This window comes from Ailuropoda melanoleuca, chromosome 6 (assembly GCF_002007445.2).
Source record: "Ailuropoda melanoleuca isolate Jingjing chromosome 6, ASM200744v2, whole genome shotgun sequence".
NCBI lineage: Eukaryota > Metazoa > Chordata > Mammalia > Carnivora > Ursidae > Ailuropoda > Ailuropoda melanoleuca.
Genome location: NC_048223.1, coordinates 81943217 through 81970503, shown reverse-complemented (window position 1 = coordinate 81970503; position 27287 = coordinate 81943217). Strand labels below are relative to the sequence as shown.

Here is a 27287-nt window from a genome sequence, read left to right as displayed (position 1 = left end):
CGAGCATTAACAAATCCCCTGCAATTTGCACCCACCAATCCCGCCCGCTCACTGGGCGGCCGTGAGCCATTTTTCACGCAGAGCTGCACACAGCTTTGTCTTAGAGAGACGGATCTGGCAGGGTGTCCCTGAATGAGGCCATTTGTCCTCCCCGGTGACGGTGACGGGAAGGTGGCTGCGTGCTCTGGGATAGGCAGAGGCAGAGGGGGCAGGGAAAGGTCCTGGGGGAGGCGTAAAGGTGGAGCTGGAAGCAGAGCCTCTAAGAGAGACCAGCAATATCCCCACCACCAGGGAGGTCTGAGAGCCCCCATTCAGCCAGGAGGGAGCAAGAAGGATTGTTTTCAAAGACAGAAGGAAGCAGTTTACCAGCCTCCTCCTTCTGCTTAAGAGTGCTGGGTACAAGTGGGGAAATGACCTGGCTGGCCTCTGATGCCTGTCCCATCCCAACCGTGTGACGAGGGTACGATGCGCCATGGATGGGGCCCCTGGGTCGGGGTCTGTGTCTGAACCCCAGGGCTGCTATACCAGGTGCTACAAGAAGGTCCCTTGGGATTGAGAGCTTCAAAGGACTGAGCCTCTCCCGAGCCCCTCCTGTGTGAACTGTGGGCCACTGACCTGGAGGGAAAGGCAGGAGCCTCATCATATTCCTGATGCTTCACCTTCCAGGCTGGCCAGGGGCCCAGGGCATGTCTCAGTCCCCTTCCCATGAATATTTCCTCTGGGGGCTGTTAGCACCTCAGAGGAATTAGACCAAGCAGGTGGCTGTCGACACAAAGCAAGTGATCCACTTTGCCTGGGGCTCCACTCCAGGACCCTGGGCTCAGGCTGCTGTGTTGATATGTGAGGGTGTGCTTAGAGCAGAGGTCAGAAACACACATGTCCATGGGGCCTGGTGGGTTCTCAAATTCAGCAAATGCTTGAGGCAAAAGACAATGGCGGAAGCACAGAGTCCATCGGAGGGGTCAGCTACCCCCCAGTCAGCCGTGGGTTGTGGGTCTAAGGTTCCCATTGAAAGGAAGACAGGCATTGGACTTGACCGTGCCACCTCCCAAAGAGCAGATGTTGGCAACTAATACGCGTTTTTAAAAACCCCCAAACGTCGGAGCTCAGCTGTCTGTGGGCCACATCCAGCCCACAGACGGGTGTTCAGCAACAACCGCCTCCTCTTGTCCCTAAAGAAGGCTGGCCTCTTCCTTGGAGTGGTCAGGGGCAGCCTCTTCCAGCCGTGATCTGTCTGCTGAGTTCTCCGGTCCCTCTCCAAAGCCCACTGGTCACCTCTCCCGGGGCGCTCCTGGGAAGCCGGCAGCTCCCGTACCTTCGGCTCTCCGCATGCTTCTCCTCTGCCAGCAGCCCCGGGCCTCTCCCACACGAGAGCCCAGAGCCGCCGCAGACCCTCCTCTGCAGGGAGACAGGAGGGGCGCGAGGATGGCCAGCAGGCACCCCGGGATCTCATCTGGGCTCGGCCCTGCCTTGCTGTGACCTGGGGCAGGTCTGGCTCCATTCTCTGGGCCCCGGGGTCCCCCTCCCTTGGGTTCTGACATCCCCTATTCTGCTGGGGTCAGCTGAGGGGACACGGAGTCATTCAAACGGGGACAGCAGCCGAGGCACGCAGGGGGCTCTCGGGGACCTCGGGACACGGTGACTGCCTGCTGCTCAGTGCCTACACAGCCAGCAGGCGTGGGCCCGCTCGGTGCCGAGGAGGCTGACATTTCCGCGCTGCCTGCCAAGTCACTGAGGGCTGGCACGCAGTGGCGGTGGGGGCAGGGGGACCCGCTGTGGCCTCTCGGGGGGCCGAGGGGAGGCGTGAGGCAGGTGACCTTCCGCACCGAGGCAGAGGAGGGGCGGGGGCCCCCCGAGGACCTGCCCCTGGGGAGGCTCCTGGCCGTCGTGCCCGCGTGAGCGTGCTCCCGTGTGCGAGCGCATGGCTAAGGGCTGCACCAGAACAAAGAGCTGGGGGCTGGGTAGCTGAGGGGCCCACGTGGAGACGCCTGACTTGGCGGTTTGCTGCAGTGTCTGCTCTGCGCTCACGCTCCGTCTCTGTCTCTCTCGCGCGCGCACACACACACACACACACGCGCGCACACGCACACGCCGTGCGGCACTGCCCCCGGGCCGAGCTCCTGCTCCAGAGCCGGCGACGCTGGCGCGCACAGCCCAGCCCAGCCCCGCTCCCCACCGGCCCTCCTGACAAAGCCCCGCTCCTCGCTGCTCGCCGCATGAGCTCATCCCACCGGCCCTCGTCTGGCCCCAGCTTGGCCTCCTGACAAGAGACACAGACAGGGAGAAGGAGTGCGAGAAGGGGGGAGGCGGAGAGGGAAAGGGGAGACGCACACAGACACGCACCCAGCCCCCCGACACACACGTCCCTACAGACACACGCACACACACGTGTCGCTACAGACAGACACACACACAGACACACACACACAAAGACATGTGTCCCTAACAGACCCACACACACAGACACACACACACACAGACACATATCCCCACCAGACAAGCTCACCACCACACACAGACACACACACACAGACACATATCCCCACCAGACACACACAGACAAGCTCACCACCACACACAGACACACACACACACAGACACATATCCCCACCAGGCACACACACAGACAAGCTCACCACCACACAGATACATACACACACAGACACGTAGCCCCTACAGACACACAAACACACACGTATGCTCACTACTGCACACTGACACATATATACACAGACATGTATCCCGCCAGACACAGACGCACACACACAGACATACACCCACATCACACAGGGAGAAAGTCTGAGGGGCAGAAGCGAGGCAGAGACAGACGTAGGACATCAGAGACCCTCAGAGAGAAAGGGGAGGGAGAGACCAGGAGGGTGAAAACCGCCCAAGCCAGTCAGGCACAATGGGAGCCCAGACAGAGATGGAGAGGAGGGTAAGAGGTAGCATGGGCTGGCTGCAGGAGCTCTATGGACAGAGCAGGTTCTAGAACTGCAGTGGCCTGTGGGCCTGGCTGTGGCCAGGGTGGCCACTGCGCACACATCTGAGGCCACAGGGACCCTCAGAGCTGCACCCAGAGGTGGGGTTACAACAGGTCGTGCACCACCCACAGAGCCTCAGGGAAATGGAGCAGTGGGACACAAACTCGGGGGAGCAGAAAGAGCCTTAGAGTGGTCAGGAACCCTGTGGTGTGGTGGGGGGAGGGTGGCAAGGGGAAGGCCGACAGGAGCAGAGAAGGAGGGCTGGAAAGTACTATTTACTTGGCACCACTGTGCCTCAGGAATTGGCGGGTCCCCTCACTTCCACGAGTAGGGAATCTTATTAATCCTCACAGGCAGCCTGGGAGGGAGGCATAGAATCCCTCTTTACAGATGAGGCCAGGGCTCTGGGAGGCAGGCAGCATGGCGGAGACGGGAGCCCGTGTTGGAGCTCCCCTCTGGAACTCAGGGTCACCGCTTAGCTCCCTGTGGCCTCCACCCCTCTCATGGTCCAGCCTGGCACACCCTTTATGGGGACAATGAACACAGCAGCTGAAGCCTTCGCCCTCAAGCTGGGGGCCCGCCTTCCCAGAGGAGGCGCCCAGCAGGGGCCCAGCGGGGAACCTGAGTCCTGAGGCCTGTACTCCTCCAGGGGGCGTGGGCGACCTGTGAGAGGTAGTTCATCATGGCTGTTGGTGCCGACAGGGGTTTGACTCCCAAGAAGGGGATTAAAGCAACAGCAGAGCCACAGGCATTGCCGGGCCTCGGGCCTCAGTGTTCTTAGCTGCAGAATGGGTATGCTGAAGCCTCACCTCAGGGTCAATCATGTGACTTAACTAACAGATACAATGCCTGGAAAAAGGCTTGATAAACTGTGAAGAGCTGTGCACAACTGGTAATGCAAACAGAGGGAAGAAGAAAGCCCTTAGTTCAGGAAAGGTGATGCTGGAAATGCAACTTAGCCAAGGGCAGGGCCACCCTAGAGTGACTTGAAGGAAGTCAAGGGCCCTCCCAGGTGGAAAAGTGGCTTCCTACCCGGCAGCACAGGGGCCTCTGAAGTTAAGGTCCAGCGTCAGCTATGATGGAGTGGCCAGAGACTGGGCCTGGAATCAGGAGGCCATAGGTTGAAGTCGCAGCTCTATTCTTTATGAGCTGTGTGACCACAGGTAAGTCACAAACCTCTCTGAGCTTCAATGTCCTCATCCCTAAATGTAGACAATACCTGTGTCTCAGAGAGCTGAGCATTGCTGCTAAGTATAAGAGAGTACCCAGCACGGACCAACAACGGCAAGAGAGACCGCTGAGGAAGGGCTGCACAGGGACCTGAGCCTTTCCTCCCCAATAAAGGAGTAGCTGAGGCTTCTGGGACGGCCCACTCTCCTGTTTCCTCCTCCCCCCTGGCCACGCTCTCCCTGTCTTGGTGTTGCCTCTTACACAGCGTTTGGATTCATCCCTTTCTTTCCACTCTATCCCACAGAAAGCGGAACCTTCCTGGTCCAGCCACCATCATCCTGACGTCCCCAGCAATCTGCCAACCCGCTCCCTGCATCCACATTACCCCCGCCCCCCTGCCACAGTGCAATCTGTTCCTCCTTTGTAGCCGGAGCAATCTTCGCAAAAGGAGAATTTAGCCATGTTCTTACCATTCTCAGTACAAAAACCACAACCCTCAAGACAGGGCCCGTGTGTCTGTCTAACTGCTGTCGACTCCTGCCTCCGGGCTCTGGAACTACTGCCCTTGGTTTGGTTCTGCCACAAAGCCACGCTTCCTTCTACCTCAGGACCTTTGTTCAGGCTGTTCCCTTTACCTGCGAAGAAGCTCTTCCTTTTTTTCTTGACCTATTCAACACTTCGCAATCTCCAGACCTCAGGGAAGCCTTCCCCCACCCCGGAGTGGTCTCATAGCATCCCTGAACTTTTCCTTTTTGGAACTTACCACAGCTTGAATTTACGCACGCCCACCCACACATGAATGCCCGCATACTCCTGTGATTAGTTGATGTTTTTCTTTTCTTTTAGACCGGGGCTGGGAAACCAGAGCTAATCACCTGATTTCATAAGCGAGGTTTTATTGGAACGAGCCAACTCATTTGTTTACATATTGTCTGAGGTTGCTTTTGGATGGCCTGCAAAGCCTAAACGATTTACTATCTGGCTCTTCATGGAAGTTTGTTGACCCCTGCTCTAGACTCAAAGTTTCCCGAGGTGGGATGGCATCGGTTGTATTCCTCATCAGAACCCAGACCTGGCCAGGTGCCCACACGGAGCAGGCACTCAACAGAGATATGGAGATAAAGGTTTCTTGGATAAGCAGCAATTTTTACCTTGTCAAAATTGTATCAACTTAAGTTATTATTAAAACTGCAGATTCCATTAGGAATAGACATCACTTATAAGATTCCCAGACCATTTTCTGGCCAGCAGCTCAATACGATAGCACCATCCCACCACGGGCTGGCGCGGCAAGGACCTCAGAGCTAGCCGTCGCTTCGCACACCTTCTGCAAACGACCCACAGTGCGCGTGCGTGGTCTGCAAACGTGCACGGGAAGGAGCACGGACCCGCACTGGAGAGATTATAGGTTGAGCTGGTTTATGAAAATACATCGTGAGATGTCTTTTAAACATTTTCATGAAGGCTGTTTCTAGATCTACTCCAAAGAACTGATTGACGAATTCAGAGAAAACGTCTGTTTTATTGTTATACAAAGGAAAGAATTGATTTTTTTCTTTTTCAATGAATTGCTCGAACATAAAAAATGTTAACGACATCTAGACACTGCGTTTGGCACCGCACATATATCTAGAACTGACAATAACCCTGCAGGGTAAGTCTTGTTGTCATTCCTGCCTTCCCAAGGAGAGAAACTGAGGCTCAGAGGCCACACGCTCAGCAAGTGACAGGGCCGGGCTGTCCCAGGTCTGTTGGAGTGAAAGTTTACACTGTGCCCCCAGCTCATGCAAGATAATGAGGATGACGGGAGATGTAAAACTGTATCTTGGGTGTGCTTAAAGCCCTCGCGCACAGAATGTGGCCAGCAGCTTCTGTGGCCTTGGTTTAGCACAGGGGCAGGAGGTCCCATGCAATGACAGGGTGGCGACAGAGAACGTTATGCAGAGAATACTGTGCTTTTAGAACCTTGCATGTACCGATTCACTTTTAGTTTGTGTTTTATTTTAAATGCAGATGTTTTGAATGCATACAGTGGAGTGTCATGGTTAAGAATGCTCGCTCTGGCATAGAGGCCTGGGCTCAAGCCCCAGCTCTGTCACTTTCCAGCTATGTGACCTGGAGAAACCTCTTCAGCGTCTCTGAGCCTCGGTTCCCTCGTCTGTAAAATGGGGATGATCACAACGTTTACACCAAGGGGTCATTACGGTGATGAAATGAGATGATGCATGTCTCTCTTTAGCCTGTCGGGGGGGGGTGTGGCGTGCTTGGGCCCCTCGCTGGCCCCGAGGCACCCCCGCAGGTAAGAACAGTGTCTGAGAGGAGGGATAAGCCTCAGCCGCGGGCTGCACAGCCTGGTGGACAAGCTGCTGTTCCTTGGAGGTTCACACCACACCTGGATGAACCAAGGCACCAGCTGGCAGGGGGGCGTGCCGCCCCGGATTCGAATCCGGTTATACTCCCACCTCCCCGTGACATCTGTGGAAACCCCAGCAGTCACCTACCCGCAGACTTGGGAGTGAACTTGTCTCGGTTCGCAGCACACACCGCCAGCAGTCTGTAACCGAGGTCCAGGTCAAACCCTTGCTGAGCTGCCACCCGACTGACCACCTGTCGGCAAGAGAGAGAGAGGAAGGGCAGGGTAAGTCACTGCCAGTGCCAGGCCTCCGAGCCCAGAGTGGCGGATGTGTCCATTTAGCAGGCAGGGCAGGTGAGGTCCCCAAGATCAGGCAGAGCTGGGACTCAAACTGTGCCTTGCTCAGTCACTCTATGAACACTGATAGGCACCTTCCTCCATGCCAGGCCCTGGGATCCTGGCCCCTGCCCTCAGGGCCTTCTAGTCTGCCGGTGGGCCTAACCCCAAAGCCCAGGCCCTGAGACTTTCAAGGACTCGATCTGGCCACGTTCCAGAAGGTGCTGTACCACCGCTGGTTTGGATGGCTACGAGCCAGGCCTCTGTTTCCCCCCCCTCACCGGGGCAGCTCCCCAAACTCCCTTCTAAGTCCCGTCCGCAGGAAGTGTCCCACACCTAGCACCTCTCCCCATCCCCTCCCCAAGCTCCTGCACCCACCTTTGTGGGTGCTCGCTGCCCTCACCATTCCGGGCATGGTCCCCTCCTGAGTCAAAACCTGTGCCTGAGGAGAAGCACGGATTAAGGACACACCGCTCCGCAGAGCTGCAGCTTGGAGCTGCCGGACAGACTGCTAAGGCTTCTCCAGATGGACAGGTCTGTGCTCCTCAGTGCTCGGCTCTGTGCCAGGCCCGGGCCGAGAGACCACAGGGCCCTCCTGCTCATCTGGAGTCCGTCTCCAGCGCAAAGCACCTGCTCGGCGCACGGGAGGCTTCCATCAGGGGGTCGATGGAAACTTGCTAACAGCTGTGGATTTGGAGCCCCGAGGTCCCTCCCTTCTCCTTGAGAAGCTCTAAAGTATGGGCCAGAAGGGGGAGAGGTGAGGGACTGGGAGGGCTGTCAGTCCCTGGGGGCAGCGTGGGGCGGGTGCTCTGGGGAGGCCCCCCACGGCTCCGCAGGGTCACACCCATCAGGCTTCACTCCTTCCCCGCACAGTCCCAGGTGTCCTGCCACAGCCGGACCTGCTCCCTCCTGCCCGCCTCCCTCATTAGTAGCAACAAAATGAGGTTTCCTTATGAAGAAGGAAGGACCTTGGAAAACGGAGTCGGTGCAGGAAGCAGCTGGAGCGGCTACGGCTGAGTGGGAAAGGAGCGCTCCCAGATGTGGGCGCTCACTCTTTCAAGAGAGGGAAGACTCCGTCAGCAAGCCCCTGGAGACCACCTGCTCCAGAGGCACTCGGAGGTCCTCTGAGGGCCTCGGGCTGCCATGGGGTTTGGCCTGGCACCTGTAACTATTAGAGTAGGTTCCCCATTATCTGCTTTTATCTGTTTCTATTTAAGGGTTCATTACAAGGGCTCAAAGGGTGGGAAAACTGCTAATCTAGGCCAACACTGTCATTTAAAAAGTGTGAACACTTAAGGCCTGGATGGAGTGCGCATGGTGAACCAGGGAGGAGCCAGTGGACGCCCTCTTCTCAGGGCCACCACAGCCTCTTGGAATGGGGTGCTGTTTCCCTGCCCCCCACCTCCCGGGAACTCCCAGGGCAGGGAGGAAAAAGGACCTCTCAGGCTTGAATGTTTGCTCAGCTTCTCTGCTGCAAACAGGAGCCCCTGACGCAGAGCTCCTCTGTTCCTTCAGGCCTCTTTTCCATGGGCTCTATTTGCCCCTGACTGTAGTTCTTACAGCACACTCTGCCGCTACATACACCCCCTGAACCAGAGGCTCTGGGCCACCTCAGGGCAGGGCATTCCCACTGTTCATTTCACTGTCCAAGCAGAAAAACCAACGTCACTAGCTCTCTGTGGCCTGCTGAACACTTCAGGTCTGGGAGACTGGCACTGTCCGTTTAGCAGGTGAGGCAGGTGAGGGGGGCAGGCTAAGGCAGGTCCCCAAGATCAGGCAGAGCTGGGACTCACCATAGTGGGTCCAGAAGAGTCACTTCAGCTTAGATGTTGACTATGGTGGCCTTTTCTTTGGCGGAACCTTGGGGTGGATGTGAGTGAGCATAGATAATTTGTTTGGACAAGTGTATCAGTGAGGCTGCTGTTGGTGGAATTGTTGACGGGGGGGGGGGGGGGGGGGGAGTTTTTTTTGGGGGGGCAAACGGTAATGAGGAATGCTGGTTCCCCAGCAGGAGGGCTACGCTTTGTAAGCAGTGAAGTGCCAGATTCTCACAAAGGCTCCACAAGGTGGTATTATTGTGTCTGTTTCACGGAGGAGGAAACTGAGTACGGCTATGAGACAAAGGTTACGAGTCTCGTCCACGATAGAGCCCGGCAGTCAGGCTACAATGTCCAGGCTCTTTCCATGAGAGGATCTCTTTTTCAGTCCACAAAGGGTTAAGGTCATAACCCCCAACTGCAGGGAGAAGAAGCCTCAGGCCCTGTGTTGAAGGCAGAAAGGCAAAGGTCCCTCCGTTTGGCCAATACTGGCTAATCCTGTTTTTTGGGTTTAACAAACACAAAAAACACAACAAAAAAGCTTGCTCAATTGAGCAAGAGGGGCCTAGTGCTGGTATAAGGGCTGTCCTGCAGGCCTGGGAATGTCTGCTTGTCACAAATCCCCTGAGCCCCTAGCATTCAGAAGGGTCATTGGCAACAGCCAACTTTCACCGAGCCCAGAGAGGGCAGGACCTTGCTGAAGGGCAGCACAGCACAGTATGGCTAAGCTGGACTCTGAGGCCCTGGAGACCTTATGCGTACCCCCTGACTTCCTCTGGCCCAGCCTGAGGACCCCCGGGAAAGTCCTGTGAGGTGGGTCTGGCTGACCGTGTGGGGGAGGGTGGACTTCACTGAGTAGCCGGTTGTGTTTCTGAAGCCTGCCCCCACTTCAGTGGGCATGGCACCCCCAGGGAGGGTGCTGTGTGTGGGTGGGCCAGGAAGACCCCTCCTCCACCAAGGCTGGCAGGGAGAGGCCGCAGCGCTGCTGCCCTCTGCTGGCTGTTCAGGCCCAGCCAGCTCCTGGCGCTCTGGGACCCAGACCCCGGGGCCCAGGGGGAGCTACGGGTCAGGTAGTCCAGCCCCTTGTGTCAGAGAGGGAAACTGAAGCCCAGCGATGACAGAGGGCGTGTGCTCAAGGTCAGGCGACCAGTCAGTCCCACAGAGGGAGTGTGTTGCCTTGAAAAGCAGTGAGCCTCCTGGCTACGAAGCAGGACAAGCTGTCGGCGGTATGCGAGAAGGAATTTCTGTTCCAGGCACGGGGGCTGGACTCTGACATCCTCTGAGGGAGTCAGGAGAACTGGAAGCATGCCGGGCCCATATTCCAATTCTGCTCTACCCTGTACTGTGCAACCTAAGGCAAGTTACCCAACCTCTCTGAACCTCAGGTTCCTCCTCTGTAAAAGCGCAAGGCTGTCCTCTATTGCCAGGGTCGGGTGCAGTGGGCTCTGAGTTCCATGTGCCCCGTGCTGTCTCATGGCTCTGACAGAAGCCCCTCAGGGCAGCGCCCTCTCCCCACTCTGCTGTTCCTCTCAGTGCGGGGGCGGGCAGGTATCTGTGGCTGCTGCTGCTGCTTTGGAGTCAGGCATGCGATGGGCTTCTGGTTCTGCCACTTACTAGCTGTTCTACCTCACCGAAGTGACTCAGCCTCTCTGGGCCTCAGTTTCCCCATCTGTGAAATGCCCTCCTTATGGAGATGAGAGTCAGGACCAGGCACACAGCTCAACGAACGTTATTTGTGAACATACCCTGACAGCTTCAGCGGTGAATTCTCTGCCGCTATGGGCAAGTTCTCCCTGGAGAGATGGGGGGCACCGCTGTTAGGCTAGCTGGCCTCTCTTTCCCTCTGCCACCTCCTCTCCTTCCTGTCCCCCTCTCCTGTTCTCTGGCCTCCTCCTTTCTGTTCCTTGAGCATATCAAGCATGTTCCACCTTAGGGGAGGAAGAAGGAGGGAGTCCAGAGAGGCCTCATTTTGAGGGGGATACTCAGACAGGGGGCTCAGCCCTGCTGCTCAGGGAGGGGCCGGGAAGTAAGCTGCCAGCACGGTCAGGAAAAACCTGGTTTGAAAAGCAAGTGGTGACCAGAGCTCACAGCCCTCACTCCTTGGGAGGGGCCTCAGGGCTCCCACACTTCTTCATTGTGGGGTTAGAGCGTGGGGTAGTGGACTGCCAGCAGCTCTTCACCCCAGGGCCCACCCCAGTATGACAAAAATGGGCCTGTTTACTGCTTGAAGCTAAGTGGCTTTTAATTTCTATCCTCCAAGTAAGCCAGATCCACAGAAGTTCGTTCCCAGGGGTCACCCAGGGGGCTGCTGCAACCGGGAGCACTTCGCCCTGCTACCTAGATGGTGAGGGGTGCCCGTGTTGGGGGGAGCTCAGCAGCTCTGCCCTGCTTAGGCCCCTTGCAGTCTCTGACCTCCCACATCCCCTCCTTTCCAATGGGACACGGCTGAGGATGTGCAGGGGGACAGGAGGACCAGCAGCAGGGCCTTGGGGGGTCAGTAGTACCAGCCTAGGGCTCTAGCGAGCTGCTCCCCCTTTCTCAGTTGCCTTGTTTGTAAAGCAGAAGTGAAGATCCCTTCCCTGCCTGGCCTGCAGTCTTCCTAAGGATGCCAGGAGACAGGGCCCAGGAAAGTGCCTTGGGTACCGAAGGGGTCTGCTATGACCTCCCCATTCCCTGCACTTTCCTGCCGCTGGTTCTACTGAGCTCCAAGGGACAGTCAAGCTCAACATCTCTGCCACTGTGGTGGGTGAACCAAAGGCCCCTTTCTGGCTAAGCAGCAGGCCAGAGAGGCGGGGGTCAAAGCCCACCATTCAAGCAAGTGTGTGCATAAACTGGCTTGCGACGAGGAGAGGGGAAGAAGACCTGGCACTGTGCCTCTGTCCACACCGTCATCCCTGCCCCGGAAGCCACGGCCTTCCCGCTGTTTAGCCAGATCCTACAGGCTCCTCCCTGGGCTCCCTCCTCCAGGAAGACCTCCAAAATCCCTCTAGCCTATCCTCCTGGGATGCTCCCCTTCAGTGCTCCTGTCCTCACATAAATCATATCCTACCACTCAGCTGCTGAAGATCCTTCGAGGGCCCCCCGTCAATCTTCAGATAATATCCACTCCTCTCCCTCGGCCTGCAGGTCCTGTGCTGGCATGTTTCTGCTTCCCTATTTGTCCTCATCTTGTACCCTTCTCCCTCTCCTGCGCTCCAGCCATCTGAGATGCCCTTCTGTCTCTCTCCTTCCCTCCTTTCCTTTCTTTCCTTTTTTCTTTCTTGATTTATTTATTTATTTGTGAGAGAGTGTGTGTGTGTGTGTGAGCAGAGGAAGGGGCAGAGAGAGAGAATATCCAAGCAGACTCCCACTGAGTGCAGAGCCCCATGTAGGGGCTCGATCTCATGAGCCATGAGATTAGGACCTGAGCCAAGGACGCTTCACTGACTGAACCACCCAGGTGCCCCCTGAGACGTCTTTCTGTTGCTTGAACAATTCAAGCCTCAGGGCCTTTGCACTAGCCGTTCTCTTTGCCTGGAGACCCTCCCTTCTCCTGGCTGAGTTCTTCTTGCCACTCTGGTCTCAGGTGTGGGTTACCCCCCTCAGGAGGCTTTTCCCGACCAGCACCCCACCTCCTCTCACAGGGCGCTGGTGTATGTCCTTATTTCCTCCTTTAGTGTTTAGAGCCCACCTCCCCCAACCCCCACTGGAACGTACACGGTTGAGAGAGGTCCACCGTGCTTGCTGGTCTGCCTCCAGTGAGCACAGGGCCTCAGTGAATGTTTGTCAACTGAATAAATGAGTGACAGGGCTGGAGCAGGGCCAGTCACTGGTCAGCTCGTGCCCCCATGCCCATCCAGCCTGTCCAGGGCCAACGTCTGAATCCCTACAACACAGGCAGGGTCAGGCTTGGGAAACAGGGTGCTGGGGGACTGTGGTGGCCAGTCTGTCCACACCTTGTGCATGGTCCCCACCTCCTACTTATGGCTGCCAGCAGCTGGGATGGAAACGGGGGGGGGGGCTGGTAACATCTGTCCTTGCCCATGGGGCTTAGCCTGAACCAGGATCCCTGCAAAGAGGATTATAGGAGCTGGTAGAGGGAGGGGAGCCCAGGGCGCTGGAGATGAGGAGGGTGGGCTGTGTAGGCAGCCACATGATTTGGCCTGGTGGTTCCCAGGGGGCTAGATGGCATCAGCCTTGAACAAATGGAGGACCTCTGAGGGTCTCGGCTGCACTCCTGGCCGACATCCCTACGGACCAGGAGCATTTCCTCTAGAGGCAGTGGGGTCTTGGCTGTGTGACCTTGGGAAGCCATCCCAGCCAGCCTCAGTTTCCTCCTCTATAAAATGGGGATGATGGCAGGGCCAGCCTCATGGAGTGCAAGGACTCCGTGAGAAGGGGTATGTCATGGGCCCAGCTCAGTGGCAGGCACAGAAGGGTGCTTTGTAAGGATGGCCCACGATCTATCTATCGATGGATGGTGTCACTCCTCCTCCTGCTCCAGGCCAGGGCCACGCTGGGCCTTTCGCCTCCCTCCTATCTGGAACTTCTCAGAGAACACGGTGCCCCCGCCCTTTACCTATTGTTCGTCCTGGCCAGGCATCCACCTCGGGTCCCTCCTCCCCAGCCTTGGGGTAGCTGGGCTCTGCGGCAATCTGTTTACCCATGTTCTCTTCCAAGCTGACTCAGGGCCTTCTGAGCGGCTGCCCTCCCTGGCCACCAAGCCTCGCTCAGGCTTACGGAGGCAGGTCACATGGCTGCGGTCATTCCCAAGCCTCGGCCAATCATGCCACAGGCTCCCGGCCTGGCCTCTGTCCAGCCTACGTCCTGGGCCCTCACTGAGTTGAGCGAACTTCAGCTCTTTGGGCTCTGTTGTCCACCCGGGCCTTTGCACATGCTGTTCCAAGTGCCTAGAATGTGTTCACTCTGCCCCGCTGCTCGGGAATCCAGCAGGGGTGTCTGGGGCTCCCTCCCTCAGTCTTCCACCCTCCGCCCCACCTCCCAGGCCGTCAGCACTTCCCTGCTCGCTGTTGCTTTTCCCTTGCACACAATTCTCTGGCCCTCTCTTTCTACATCAGGCTCCCCCGCGAAAGAGGGACTCGGGCTTGGCAAAGTCTTATTCTGTGATTTCCTAGGGCTTAGCAGAGGGGATCAGACATGATAAATGAGGGATCAATCAGTGTTTATTTGGATAGATGGATGGATATAATAGGAGCTCAATAAAAGCTTTATGAATGGATAGCAGGATGGATGACTATAAAAAGAGCTCAGTAGATGTTTGCCCAACTGGATGAATGAACGACTGGGGAAAACGATGGCTAAAAACCCTCCGTGACGCCACCTTGCTTAGGGAGTAGCACGTACCCTCATCAGACTTAGAACGCCCCCAAGTAGGCCCTGTGCTTGCCCACACCATCCTGAGGGCCGGATCTCCCCATCACACTGGTTTCCCCGAAGGTGTATGTTGGGAGTTGTCCCTTCCAGCACTGGTGGCCAGCTCTCATCCTCTGTTGTCTGCGGCCTCTCTGACATCTGGACAGGTACATGAGCCCCCGGGGCGTCCTCCCAGGGCACCAGTGTCGGTGGACGGGGCGGGGAGCGGGGACGCAGACTCACCGTCAAACAGCCCATCAGGCTCTGCTCGAAGGGCCGCTGGAAGGCTCGCGGGTCTCCGCACCAGTCCAGCAGTTCAGTGGCGGCATTGTGGAAGTTGGCGGGGTTCTGTAGGTGCTGTGGGAGAGGGAAGGAGGTGGCATGAAGCTCCAGCAGCAAGGCCAGCAGGGCAGCATGTGGGTCAGGGATGGCGAAGACCCCAGGCCTCACTGGGGGTGAAACTTAAACAACCTGTCATTCATTTTCCCCTGTGCATCCATCCCACTCAATCCCTGCAGGATGGGGATTCATAGCCCCATTGCAAAGATAGGAAAACCAAGGTCTAAAGAAAGACAACTTAACGTGTTTTCTGGATGCTGGCTGTGGGGGGCAGGGGAACTCTGCAGCATTCAGGAGGGTGGCCTGTGGCCCCCTGTGCTTGAGGGCCGGCTCTCTCCCAAGCCAGGGCAGGCTAGCCCTGGAGATTCCTTCTTGATGAAGGCCTCTCCCACTAACCACCACCACCAGCACAGCCCAGGTCTAGATGCCCACCAGCTCTGGCTTCAGAGGAAGCTCAGCCATGAGGGTCAGGGGGGTTACAAAGAGGTCTCTGGGCCAAACCCTGCCTAGGAGTTGAACTATAAGCACACTGTGCCCAGGATCTTCTCACACCAGGGTCTGGCATATGTGGCTTAGCTCCCCAAAGCCAGACTTCCCAGGCCCAGTCTGGCTAGGCTCGGGGGCTGCTGGCATTGCCGGGAGGGGTCCACGCCTGAGCTCGAGCCCCTCCCAGTCACGGGATCTGAGTCAGCAGAGACTGAATCCTGGTGCCAACCTTCTAGATGCTGCTTCAGACCCAGGCCACAGGGCTGCCGTGGTGGGTGGGGGTAGTCATTCTCTAACTCCCGTGTAGGTCTTCCCAGGGCCCGCTGAGCTGAGCCTTAGTCTAGGGGATGAGTGACTTGCTTAGGGTCACACAGCAGGTTAGGAGCAGAGCTGGAATTCCAGCAATGGGTGTCAGAGACTGTGGGTTCCCCAGCGGGACACCTAGGGTGTGTCTGCAAAGGTCCGAGCGCAAGCCGACTGCAAAAGGGATGCTGGGACCTTCTAAGGCCCCTGCTGTCTTGTTGCTGGGAGAGACAGGAATAGTAGCTTCCCCTGGGGTGGGCACTCTACCCTAACCTGCAACACGTCTGCCTGAAGCCACGGCGGGGAGGGGTCTTCGCAGCTGCCAGGTCCCCGAATTGGGAAGGAATGGAATGTACAGTGGGAGCCTCTGTGGGGCAGGGCCCCGGGGGCTCCCTCTGCTTTCACCTCTTGCTAGTTGCTGACCCAGGGCAGTCCCTCACCTTCCCGAACCTCCACTGTCCCATCTGTAAAAGGGGGATGACCCATCACGGCTTGGTGGCGGGAATTTTTATTTCTTTTGCGAAGGGTTTCATGACTATTCTTACAACGTGGTTCGTGCAAGAAAGATTTAAAAATGGTTGGAAGACAGTGAAATGAATTAGAACATGGTGCCTCTTGGGGAAGGGGCGGTGAGGGCGAGAAAGAGGGCAAGCGAGCGGCGGCACAGCCCTCCAGCGCGGGGCCGGAGAGGGTTAGACAAGACGAGGCTCATGCGGCCCCTGGCAGGGCGCCTGGCGCGTGGGGTGCTCCCACGTGGGGCTGCCCCCAGCCCTGACTCTGGCTCCCGGAGGCTCCCCGGGAAGCACAGCTGCACTTGGCACCTCTCGGCCCTGGCTCACACAGGCTCTTTCTGCAAAGACGTGTAGGAGACGGGAGGAGCCTCCACATGGGGGACAGGGCCCTTTGAGAGGGCAGCGGGGAGTCCTCACCTCTGCCCTGTGCTCCCTAACACGCCCCCCCACCCCCGGGGCCACGGGCAGGGGGGCCGTCCGCTCCATGTGGAAAGCCATGCAAATTGGCTAATTCCCTGCCCGGCAGCCTCTCTCGGCTAACTGAGTTATTCCGTTTATTTATGTGATGTCACACCCAATTAGCAGGGTCAGCAGCCACCACCGGCTGCTCTCAGAGCTGCCTGCCCAGAGCACCCTCACCCTTGGCACCCCCTTTGGGGCCCTGGGCTCACAAATGGCTTCTGAGGCCAGTCTCAGGGGCCCGGTTTTGTTTTGGCCCCCGAGCATGCAGGCTTCCATATCCTGCCCAGCCCACCTGCAAGCTTCTCCACCTTGACACCAGCCAGCTCACGTGGCCTTCAGCTTGGGCTCTGGGTGGTCCCTGGTGGGTGCGGCTCACTGGTAGAAAGAACACAGGCCTCCCTCCCGTTCAGGGGCTGCTGCTCAGTGGCTCTGTGGCCTTGGCCAAGCCCCTGACCTTCTCTGTGCTTCTGTTTCCCGTTTCGACTGTGAGGTCACTGCACTGCACAGAAATCAGTGGCCTGGATCAAACCCCATCTTAGCCACTGAGCCCCACAGTCCTGGGCGGGTTCCTGAGCTCCAGACCCCTCACTGGTAAAATGGGGTGCTGACAGCCTGCAGGGCTGCCACATGGTCGAGGAACAATGTAAAGCATAACAGTCCCATGACTGCTACTGCTCTGACCTCTCTACAGCTCCTTCTGTCCTAGGAGCTTCTGGAGAGTAGAAATAGTGCCCTGTTCACCTCTGGAACTCTCACGACTGGCACAAGGCCAGGCCCCCACAGAAACAGCTGGTGAGCCATTAACTGTCCAAAGGATGGTCCTTTCTGGTATAGGCGGGCCACCTGGCCGCTTCCGAACAGGTCCCTAGCAGCATGTGGCATGGACAGGGCTCCATGGGGGAGCTTGGCCAGCCTTGGATGGTCTGGGGATGGGAGCACAGATGTGAATCATAGACAGAAGCCTCCCTGGATACTAATGCTGCACCTCCCACCAGACGGTCTGCCTGTCTCCACAATTCCTAGGAAGATCTGGGCTATAGCCAGTGGCCACTGAGTCTGCTGGGGCAGGAGGATTGGGGGACACCAAAGCCTAGACCTGTGGGACTGGCTACCCAGACCAAGTGATGAATACGTCTTCTTAATAGTCCATTTGTGAACCAAACAATCTGTCCATCCATCCACCCATCCATCCATCCCCTTGTCCATCTACCCATTCGAATGTTCACTGCTTTATTCATTTCCCATCCATCCATTCACCTACCTATCTACCCATCCAGAAGTTATCCAACCTCCTGTCCATCCATTCATCCATCCATGTATCCATTCATCATCTGTATCTACCTAACTGCCCATCCCTATGTCCATCCATCCACTCTTCTACTCATTCTCTCAGCGATCGATCGGCCAGTTCACCCCTCCCCTGCTCCCCCTCAACTTATGTGAGCCCTGGCCTGGGGCTGCACTAGGCTCTGTTGACTTTGAGATGAATACAGCACATTCTCTGCCCTCAAGGAGCTCAGCCTGGTGGGAGGCCTGATACGTACCACATAGGGCCGATGGCTCAAGGGAGAAAGAGCAGGGTGGGTGAGGCAGCTGGGTGCCTAGGAGCAGTGGGGCTCAGCGATGGGGAGTGCAGGTGCTCAGAAGGGCCTGTGGGGCTGTGCAGGAATTAGCCAATTTGTGTGGCTTTGCATGTGCAGCCCAGATGTGTCTGTGACCTCTGAGTGGGGCCCATTGTAGACAGGGCACTGGTTCTCCCAGTACATGAGGCTGAGACGGGGGAAAGGCAGCTGAGCCAGAGGCCCGGAGGGAAGAGAGGCAGCAGGGTGCTTGGGGGATGGCCAGCGTGAGCAACAGCTAGAACCAGGGTGGGGTGGGTGTGTGTGTGTGTGTGGGAAGCTATGCTGTACAAGTAAGGCAGGGCTGGGAGTCCAAGGCTGCAAAGCCCCCGATGGGAGCCACAGACCCACCAGCCAGAGCGAGGCCCAGCCAACACATCTGTCATCCTCAGAGCACACAGACCTGCTCGCCTTTCTCTTCTGATTAGGATAGAGGACGTCTGAGAATCAACAGTCTTCAGCCAGACGCGCCGCCCGCTGGGGCAGCCGTGGAGCAGACAGATGTTAAGTGCTGAGCTGTGTCTGACTGGAGGTGTGGAGGGGGAAGTGGGGGGTGTCGGGAGCTCTGGATGGCGCAGGGGGCGTCCGGACAGCCTGCTCACCCCCGCAAATGCATCAGGGTCTGGCCACAGTGCAGAGCTCTAGGAGTGTGTGTGTGTGCGCATGCGCGGGACGGACAGGCCAGGGGAGGGCAGCCGGGGAGATCCCTGGCATTCCAGGCGCCCTGGCACACACCGGCTGGGCGCCCCTTATGATGTCATTCTACGGACCGAGTGGGGTGAAGTGACGGCTTAATCAGGGTCAGGTAGCTAGCAAGTGGTGGAATGGGGGCTCGGACTGGCTGACTGGCAAATCTGAGCCCCGTGGACCATGCTCCGAGGGGGTAAAGGGTGCCCTTATTTCTGGGGATGCAGAGCCAGGCACGGGAGAAAGGTCAGGTGGTGAGCAGGTCTCAGAAGGAGCTGTGTGCCTGGCGCTAGGAGGGGTTCATGCCGGGGGGCGTGACTGTGCTGTTGGGGGTGGAGGCCACGGACCACGGGTCCCTCAGGGCTGGGAGAAGCTGGGCCCCAGGCTGAGCTGGGAGAGAGCCTCGCAGAGAGCCCCGAGGAGGAGGCGAGCACAGGGCTGGAGGGAGGGCACCGTCTGGCTTCTATTCTGTGACCGTGAGCAGAGGCGTAATTGGTGTTTGGGGGAGCTGTTCAGGCTGGGTTCAATCTGTAACAAGTCTTCTTCAATTTCCTCTCCTCAGACCCAGCCCAGGCTTCCGAGAGGGCTCTCCTTGGTATTTATGAGAGGACACACACCCTCATTCCCGAGGACTGGCCTCAGCTCCACTGGCGCTCAGGGAGGGCAGGCTGTAGGGGTGGGGCTGGGAGCTCTGCCCCCCAGGGGTCCTGAGGCCAGTGGCCCATGCTGGTGACCCAGTGTCTTGCTAAGCTGCCGAAGCCAGGGGCCTCACCCCTGCGCTTCCCTCCCCACTGCTGAGACACTGAGGACAACAGCCCCTGCAACCCCATGACAGCCTGGACCATGGGACAGGTGGGGAAACTGAAGCGTGGGGAAACTGAGGCTCGGAGAAACAAAGGGACAGGCCTGAGACTACAGTGTGGCCATATGGAGGAGTGAGGATTTGGGCCCAGGTCCCTGATGTCAAAGCCCATGCCCCTTCTACCATATCGCTCCCTCCTGGAGTACAGTAACACTCAGGAGTCTGCATAGACGCTGCCACACAGGGCTGCAAGGAGGCTGTGCCCAGAGGACTGCGCACCATTCCTGGTCAACACTGGGGGGTGCCCGCCAGCCTGGGCTCAACCAGGCTTCTTAAAGGGGGGGGGGCTCTGAGCCCACCTAGAACACGCCCCACCTCTGAACAGTCCAGAGAGGATGCTGGCAGGCAAATCGCCTCCCGAACGTGGTGTGAGCATGGGCAGGGGAGGGAGCGTGCCGTCCTGGGGGATGAGGCCCTCCCAGCATGGGTGAAGCTGGGCTGTGTGACTTCAGCTCCCTTCTCTTCTCCGTGCCTCAGTTTCCTTTTCTGTAAGATGCTCTAATTTCCCAGAACTTTTTCTTTTCTGTTTCGTTATGGAGAACCACAGAAGCAGAGGGGCGGGGAGCTCAGGTCTGGGAAGGAGACTAAGTACTTTACTACCCCTTTACAGTGGCCCAGATGGCACAGCAGAGCCAGAGAAGGCATGATGCTCGCCCCACATCACACAGATGGGAAGGGGGGGGAGGAGAGGGACAGGGCAGAGCTGGCATATGAACCCTGATGTGTGATGTCAGCGTTAGGCCTGTCTATGCCAGCAATGTTCTCACGGGGTGGTCAGAGAGACCCGGGCAGTCAGCCCTGACTTGCCATCACCTCCAGCCAGTACCCAAGAAGCCCAGCTCCATAGTGCAGGCCAGCACCCTCCCCCACCCCCCGCTCTGTCTGCCTTGCCTGCCCTGCTCTCGCCAGCTGGGCCATGCTGGGCAGGGGAGGAGGCGGGAGTGCAGGCCACACACCCACCTGCTTGATGCACTGTAGTCGGTCATTGGTCTGTTGGATGTGCCTGTCCATAGAATTCATTCTGGCCGTTTCACTGGGTTCTACCCGAGAGCCATGAACGTTGTCCAGCCTGTGAAGACAGAAGACAGTGGGTGTCACTGGGGTTGCACCAAGCCTGACAGCCTCACAGCCGCCCTCTGGCCTCAACACGGATATGCTGGCCCCAGTGGCTCCCAGCAGGTTCGAGGCCCCTTTGTGAGCTGTGGTGGCCTCTGTCCCAGCCAGCCCCATGCTGGAGGGAGGAACCTCGGCCACAGCTGCTCGGCCCACGGGGAAGCCCATCTGGGCTGAGGGCAGGAGGTGCTCCTGGGTGCTCTTTGTGGATGACTCCTGTCAGCACTGGGTACGCATATGCGCCATGGGACATGGAGTAGCACACTCGGGCACACACATTTCTACACACACGTGCGTGTGTTGGGGGGGCTGGTGGGGATGGCAACCCCATCTTCAGATCCCCAGTTCAGGGCTTATCCTACCTGACGTGGCTGTGTGTGTGTGTGCGTGCATGTGTGCGAACACACGTGGAGGGGTCTTCCCACGTACAGCAACCTGCCATGGGTACCACGATCCCCCCACCCCACACCCCCATGCTTTCGAGATCTTCACGCTATGAACCCTGATTCCATTCTTCCAAGACAAGGAAACTGAGGCTCAGAGGGGAACGGGAGTTACCCACGGGGGCACAGGGAGCCAGTATCAGAACCCAAACCAGGAACTAGGGCTCAGCTCATGGCTCAGGGGGCAGGGTCCACAGATGTCACGGCCACCAGGCTCTCTTCCTGACTCTAACATGAATGTGACTTCCTTCTGGGGGGGTGAAGCTAAGTGGAGGAAGCCCCCTCAGCTCCAGAAAGCTCAGAGAGTCCCCAGGCCTCTCCAGAGAGGCCACAATGGCAAAGGCAGAGATGGAGAGAGAGAGAGGGAGAGAGAAAGCTGGAGAGAGAGGAGAGAGTCCACCCACTGCTCAGTGGTCCAGGTCCTTGGGCCAAAGCAGAAGTCTGCCCATGGCCGCTGGGTTCGCTCTCCCATAACCCAGTGGGCATTTCAGGCTACAGACACAGGGTGCTGGACAGAGGCCTCTGGCCCCCAGCCTTCTCTGCTCTCCTGTGGCACTGCCCCCTGGAAGTCCCCTCATCTCCAGCTGTGTCACCAAAGGTCCCATTTACCAGGCACTTTCTGTATTCTCTCCTTTACTCTTCATGCCCCCTCTGTAAGACTAGAATTATTTCCATTTTACAGACGAGGAAACTGAGGTCTGAGCTCTGAGATCAGCCAAGTCCCCATGGCTAGTAGGAGCCTGTCTGCTTCCACGTCCTGGCTTTCTGACCCCGGGCGAGCACCCTGGTCCAGGGCACTACCCACAGAGCATGTCTGGGCCCAACCTGGAGAAGAAAGGCCTGGTTACACTTCCGAGGATATCTCCACCTCACAGCTCCTTCAAAGCTCGGCCTATTGTTCTGTTTGTATTGAAAAGGCAACTCATTTGCCTGGGTCAAAAATCAAAGTCCACAAGGGTACCCAGTGAAGTGCTGGCCCCGTCCCCTGCCCCCAGATGGCCTTCCTGGGAGGACCCATGTCACTAGTCTCGTGAGGGTCTCATCTTAGAGAAGCAAGGATCTGTGCATACTATCCCCTGCCACCCCTTAAAAAAAAAAACCACATAAAATGATAGCCTTCTGTACACACTATTGGGACCTTGTTTTTCTTCTCTTAACCATATCTCAAAGTTTATTCCACATCAAGCTGTAAAGAGCCTTTTCATTTTTTAATGGCAGCACAGTCTTCCTAGGTACTGAGGAATCATTTATCCAACCAAATTCTGAATGTCCACCCCTGCCAGGCGTTGCTTTAAGGCCCGAGGCCCTGGCTGAGGCCCTTCTGCTCAGGGGGCTCATGCTGCAGACTGAAGCCGTCCCCACATTCAGACTGCAAACGGGGTTGCAAGATCACCTTTTATATCGGCCACATCACCCACGTGTGAATTAATCTAGAGAGCATATTCTTAGAAGTGGAGTTTCTGGGTCATTTGGGCATTTGTACTTTTGATAAACGCTTTCTGGGTTCACTCTTCCTTGGAGCTCTCCCACAAAAAGGTAAAAGTGGGGGTACTGCCCCACATTTTTTTCTACCCTCCAACATCCCTCTATTCACCCCACTGATCACACGTTTATACACCCAGGTAGCCAACTTCTCCATCCATCATTTTTTCATCTACATGCCTGTCTGTCCATCTGCCTATCCATCCACCTATCCATGCATCCACCGAAACACCTCTAGTCTCCATGTGCCCACCCATGCATGCTTCCAACTCACCCAGTAAGTACTTTTTGATATCTATACAGTGCTGGGTCCTATGGCAGGTCTCTGAACCACGGAGAGATCAGAATGAAACCGTTCTCTGGGGCCAAGCCAATGTTTCCTCTATGCGACCCAGCAGTGACTATTTGCTGAGCTCCTCCTCTAAGTCAGGGTCTGGTCCAGGCACTGGGCATATACAGACGTTGTTACTGTAGCCCCACTTTACAAATGAGGAAACAAAGGCTCAGAGGTTTTAGCAGCCAGCTCTAGAATCCTGGCTTTCGCATTGCAACCTAAACTTTGGGGCAGCTAGTGGGGAGGGGCCGGGGTCCCCCCTGGAGGTTGCTGTGGTGCGGTAGGCATGTGTCATGGGAGAAGAGTCGCTCCCCTTGCTACCCCTGTAGGTGCCCCAGGCAGGGACTGAGTTTCTCCTCCTGGGTTTACTTGTACAGAGTCCCAGCCAGCGCTCTTAGAGCTCCTAGAGGGCTCTTGGGGCCAGGGACAAACCATGGTGCGCAGCCGGCCAGCAGGGGGCGCTGTTGATGAAGCTAAGTACCCAGAGGGCTGGAAACCTGCACTGTGGGGCTCTTTCTTTAGGGCCCTTTCCTCCTGCAATGAGTACCTGAGTGCCCCAAACAGAGGAGTTTCGAGCAGACTTCTCTGGCTTTCTAGGCCTTGGATTTCCCATTTGTAGAGCAGGATGGTGAGCGGGGATCAAGCGACCTCACAAGACTCTATCTCTAGGTAGACTTTTCCCAGGATGGACACAGCATTTTTATCTAGGGTCAGAGCTCTAGCAGGGCCTTGATAAATGTTTGTTGAATGGCTGGCAGATTGTTTCTGGAGACTGAGGGGGCACTCAGCCCACGCGGGGAAGCCCAAAGCAGGCATCAGGTGCCCAGACCCACCTAGGCAGCCACCTTGGCACCCAGAGGCTCTTCTTTCTGCTCAGTGCCCCCTAGTCTAGGCCTAGAACACTGGCAAGGAAGCTAGCAGGAAAGATATCACAGATCACAGGGACAACTGTGTGTCCTATACATCTTAATCTATAAAGGAACAAAATGTCCAGCTGATTAAGGAGACATTCACAGGTGAGGTGACGTTTTTAAACTGCCGAGAGCAGTGGAAAATTTTGGTTATTAACACCAGGAATGGATGGGGCTGGCAGCTCCAGCCCACACAGGAAAAGGGTGAAGGCCTGGAAGGCTAAGGGTGCTGGGCATGGAGAGGGGAAGCGTGGGCTGAAGGAGTTACCTGAGTTTGCTCGTTGTGGGGCAGTCTGGAATCTTCCCATTTGTCCTGTACCCGCCACATTTAGGCAGCAGGCCTGATCCCGTGCATTGCTAATATACTGAATCCTAAAAGGCAACTTGCCCGGGGTCACACAGCCAGGAAGGTGTTGGGCTGAGATTCAAACGCTCTGCCTTTCTAACCCTTCATGTGTTTTTCTTTCCACTCCTCCAAGACTGGAGGTCAGCCTCCTGGAAGTCCCCACTCAAGGGCTGTGTCTGGGACCAAAGAGATGTCCCCTTGTTCCATCCAACCTGTCCAAACTCATCCACTTCCAAGGCCCTCCCAGCGCCACCGGGCTCCCCACAAGCCGGCAGCACGGGGAGGTGGCATGCCCGGCAGCCAGCAGAGGTCTCCCTCCGCCGCGGGACCACTGCTTGGCTTGGCTGCTGCCTCCCTCCTCAGATCTTGGGCCTCTTTAAGCCTTTACAAGTAGCTACAAATCCTCCGTGGCTGCAGCTCCAGTGCCCACGGTAGCCGGGCTCCCTCCCAACTGGAGATGGCCGACGGGACGGCCTGGCTCGGGGTGCACCCAAGGCCTCAGCCCTTCCCAGTGGCCCGCCTGTCTCTGAATGGGGAGTGGGCTCAAGGAGTCAAGCCCCCACCCCCTTGTGGCCCCTGGCCCCCCTCCTGGTCAGGGCAGCCATGTGTCTGTAGGACTTGCAAAGCTAGTCAGCTTGAGGAATTTGGGGGGACCCTGCTCTGATACCTTTCTCCAGGCCTCAGTTTTCCTACCCAGAAAACCAGGCCACCTTTGGCAGCCCTTCGAACTCCAACATCTTAGGATTCGTGTGTCGGGAGCTCTAGCTCTCTGGAACTCTCTCAACAAGTGTCGAATGCTTGACCTGAAACTACAAAGCCTGTCCCAAGGCAGCCCCGGAAACTGGAAACTCCGGGAGGGGGAGCCCCTGGTCTGGGGGAGCCTAAGACTGCACACACACTCCTCTCACCCCCTAGGCTCAGCTTGGCTTCAGGCCGTATCTAGGTGTTCTCTGCTAGGGACATCGAGTCGGTGTGGTCTTCTGACCCAGGGAAGTCCGGAAGGGCCAAGCTCCTGTTCACCACCCCTCACCACCTAGCAGAGTGCTGGCCGAGTTGACTCCTGGTGGTACCTAGCAAGAGAAGTTAGCCGCCCTTCCACATGGGGGGCAGCGCAAAGTCAGAATGTCGAGAGCCGGAAGGATACCGGGAACCACCTGGTCCCATGCCCTGTCTGGCAGGACGGTGGAGGTGGAAAGAGGGGGGCATGGAGGGAGACAAGGGCTGAGTGGGACAAGCACCCATCTGGCTGGCTCCCTGACAGCATGATGGCCCTTGGCAGGCTCCTCCCTGGAAATGGAGAGCAGTGTGCTCTTAGCTGCCCCACGGAAATGTGGGCTGTTGGAGCCCCGGAGGCAGCTCCTTAGGGTGGTGGGCCAACATCAGCTGTACTAACATCAGGATGTTTTATTTTTCACGTTTGAGGCCAAACCAGTTAACTGCTACACTCTGCTCACACGCACCCAGGGGAGAGGCATTTGTAGACGTGTGTGCACACTCACATACATACGTACACCTTTTTGCACACTCAAGTGCAGGTACGCACACACATGCACACATGCATGCAAGGGCTGCCACAGATGCACTCAAGCACGTACATCTCCTGACAGCTTGCACAGGCAAGTGGCGGGGTCCCCAGGGGAGTTGTGTGAGCAGTGGTGTGCAGAAATGATTCAATCTCCATGCACATCTGCAGCTCAGATCCCCCGGGGCGAGCGGGGCTGGCAGCAGGGGTGGGGGGAGCTCACCTACAGCCTGTAGAGCAGAGGCTGTGTTCCAAGGCATCGCCAGGGCCAGCGAGTGTGGGACCTACCCACTGCTCAGCCTGGTGGGAGAGCCTGGGGGTCCAGGAGATGGATCCCCTCCGGCTCCTTTACCAGCTCTCAGACTCCAGGAGGGAGAGATGTCAGGGGTTCCGAAGTCCTCCTTGGCCCGGCCGCCACCTCCCACTACTCGAGCCACATTTGGTGTCCTCCACATGGGCTGCTCCCTGCATCCTGGACCACGTTCTGAAGATCATACCTCCGTGTCTTTGCCTCTGTTTCTCAGCCCAGAATTCCTGGCCCCCTTCATCTATCAAGGCTTGGCACAACCATCACCCTCTTGGCTGACTTCCCCCAGCACAGCCACTCACTTCCATTCCTGTGCCCCCAGTGACCCGGTCATGCACCATCTTGGTGGTACTAGACCAGTGCTATGTCTTTGTATCTGCCTCCCCCATCAGTGGGGCTGTTTTCTGGTTATGGGTTCCCAGACCCTGGCCCTAGGGGCCTGGTACCCAGCAGGCGCTCAGCACTGCTCATTGGATGGATGGATGGATGGATGGATGGGTGGATGGACGACCATTGCTGGGCATACACATGACCCACAGTGGCAAGAGCTGAAAACCCAGTGACCCTGCCCCAATCAGAGGAACTTGGGCCTCGGAGTGACTCCCGTTAACCCAGTCTAAGCTTCCCAAAGGGTGATGCCTATACTCTTGGTGGAATAAGGAGGACTTTAGGTGGCCAGTGGGCACAACTTGTGCATGTCCACAGTGAAGTGCTTGCACTAGAACAATGATCACTGCGAGTCTGTGGAAATAATTATTTAGCAGGAGGCTAAATTGGGGAGCAGCCACGGCAGACCAAAGTGGATTAAAGAAACATTTTCAACGTAGTATAAATGGGATGGAAGTGACTGAGATTAGGGAAGCACTGATCTAATCTGACACCCTCCTCGTCTCAGAGGTGAAGGAGCAGAAGCTCAGAGAGGTGCAGGAACGGCCTGTGGTCACACAGCACGTGGCTCCTCCACTCCTGGGTGCCCTGCACTAGGCACACCACTTGGTGGCAGAGAAAGAGGGCGGGGGTGGAGCAAAGCCAGTCAGAGGAGAGTGACTCTGTGCCCTAGCCCAGGGAAGTCAGGGAAGGGCAGAGGGACGGGAGATGGGAAGGCAGAGGGAGGGAAGAGGCAGCTCCAGGCAGCTGACCAGGCCCAGCTGCTCCCCATTCTTGGCCAGGCAGCTGGAGCAGGCCCTTGCCCTGGGCCAGCGTGAGCCCTCGCACAGGGTGAGGCCCCCCGGATAGGGGGTGGGCCCTGACAGACCTTCCCGGCTGAGAGGCTGGGGGAGGCCACTTTATCTCCCTGGGCCTGGGGTTGTCGTCTGTCAACCCGGAAGGGGCAGCCCTCTCTGCCCCCCCCCCCCGCCCGGGCTGAGGAGCTGAGAAAGGGAAGTCACTCAGGAGACCGGCTTCTGAAAAGGGAAATTCTGATCTGGACAACAGCTCTTCCAAATCCAGTTCCTCCCTCCTCAACTCAGGGAGTGCCCCCATGCCAAGATGTGACGAGGCTCCAGCCTCCTGGCCACACGGGGCAGATGCTTTGGCTTGGCACTCGA

The 27287-nt window shown here is 57.4% G+C and overlaps 1 protein-coding gene across 8 annotated transcripts in view; it reads right to left on the bottom strand.

The window, feature by feature from the left end:
- Window positions 1-27287, bottom strand: part of ZMIZ1 (zinc finger MIZ-type containing 1) — a 235280-nt gene that overhangs the window by 88490 nt on the left and 119503 nt on the right. For all 8 annotated transcript variants that reach the window (XM_034662770.1, XM_034662768.1, XM_034662766.1 and 5 more), the window contains 3 exons: window positions 20243-20351; window positions 14256-14369; window positions 6656-6761 (listed from right to left, as the gene is read on the bottom strand). In XM_034662770.1, coding sequence (XP_034518661.1) covers window positions 6656-6761; window positions 14256-14369; window positions 20243-20302 — 280 coding nt within the window. In that variant the 5' untranslated portion in view covers window positions 20303-20351. The remainder of the gene's footprint in view (window positions 1-6655; window positions 6762-14255; window positions 14370-20242; window positions 20352-27287) is intronic.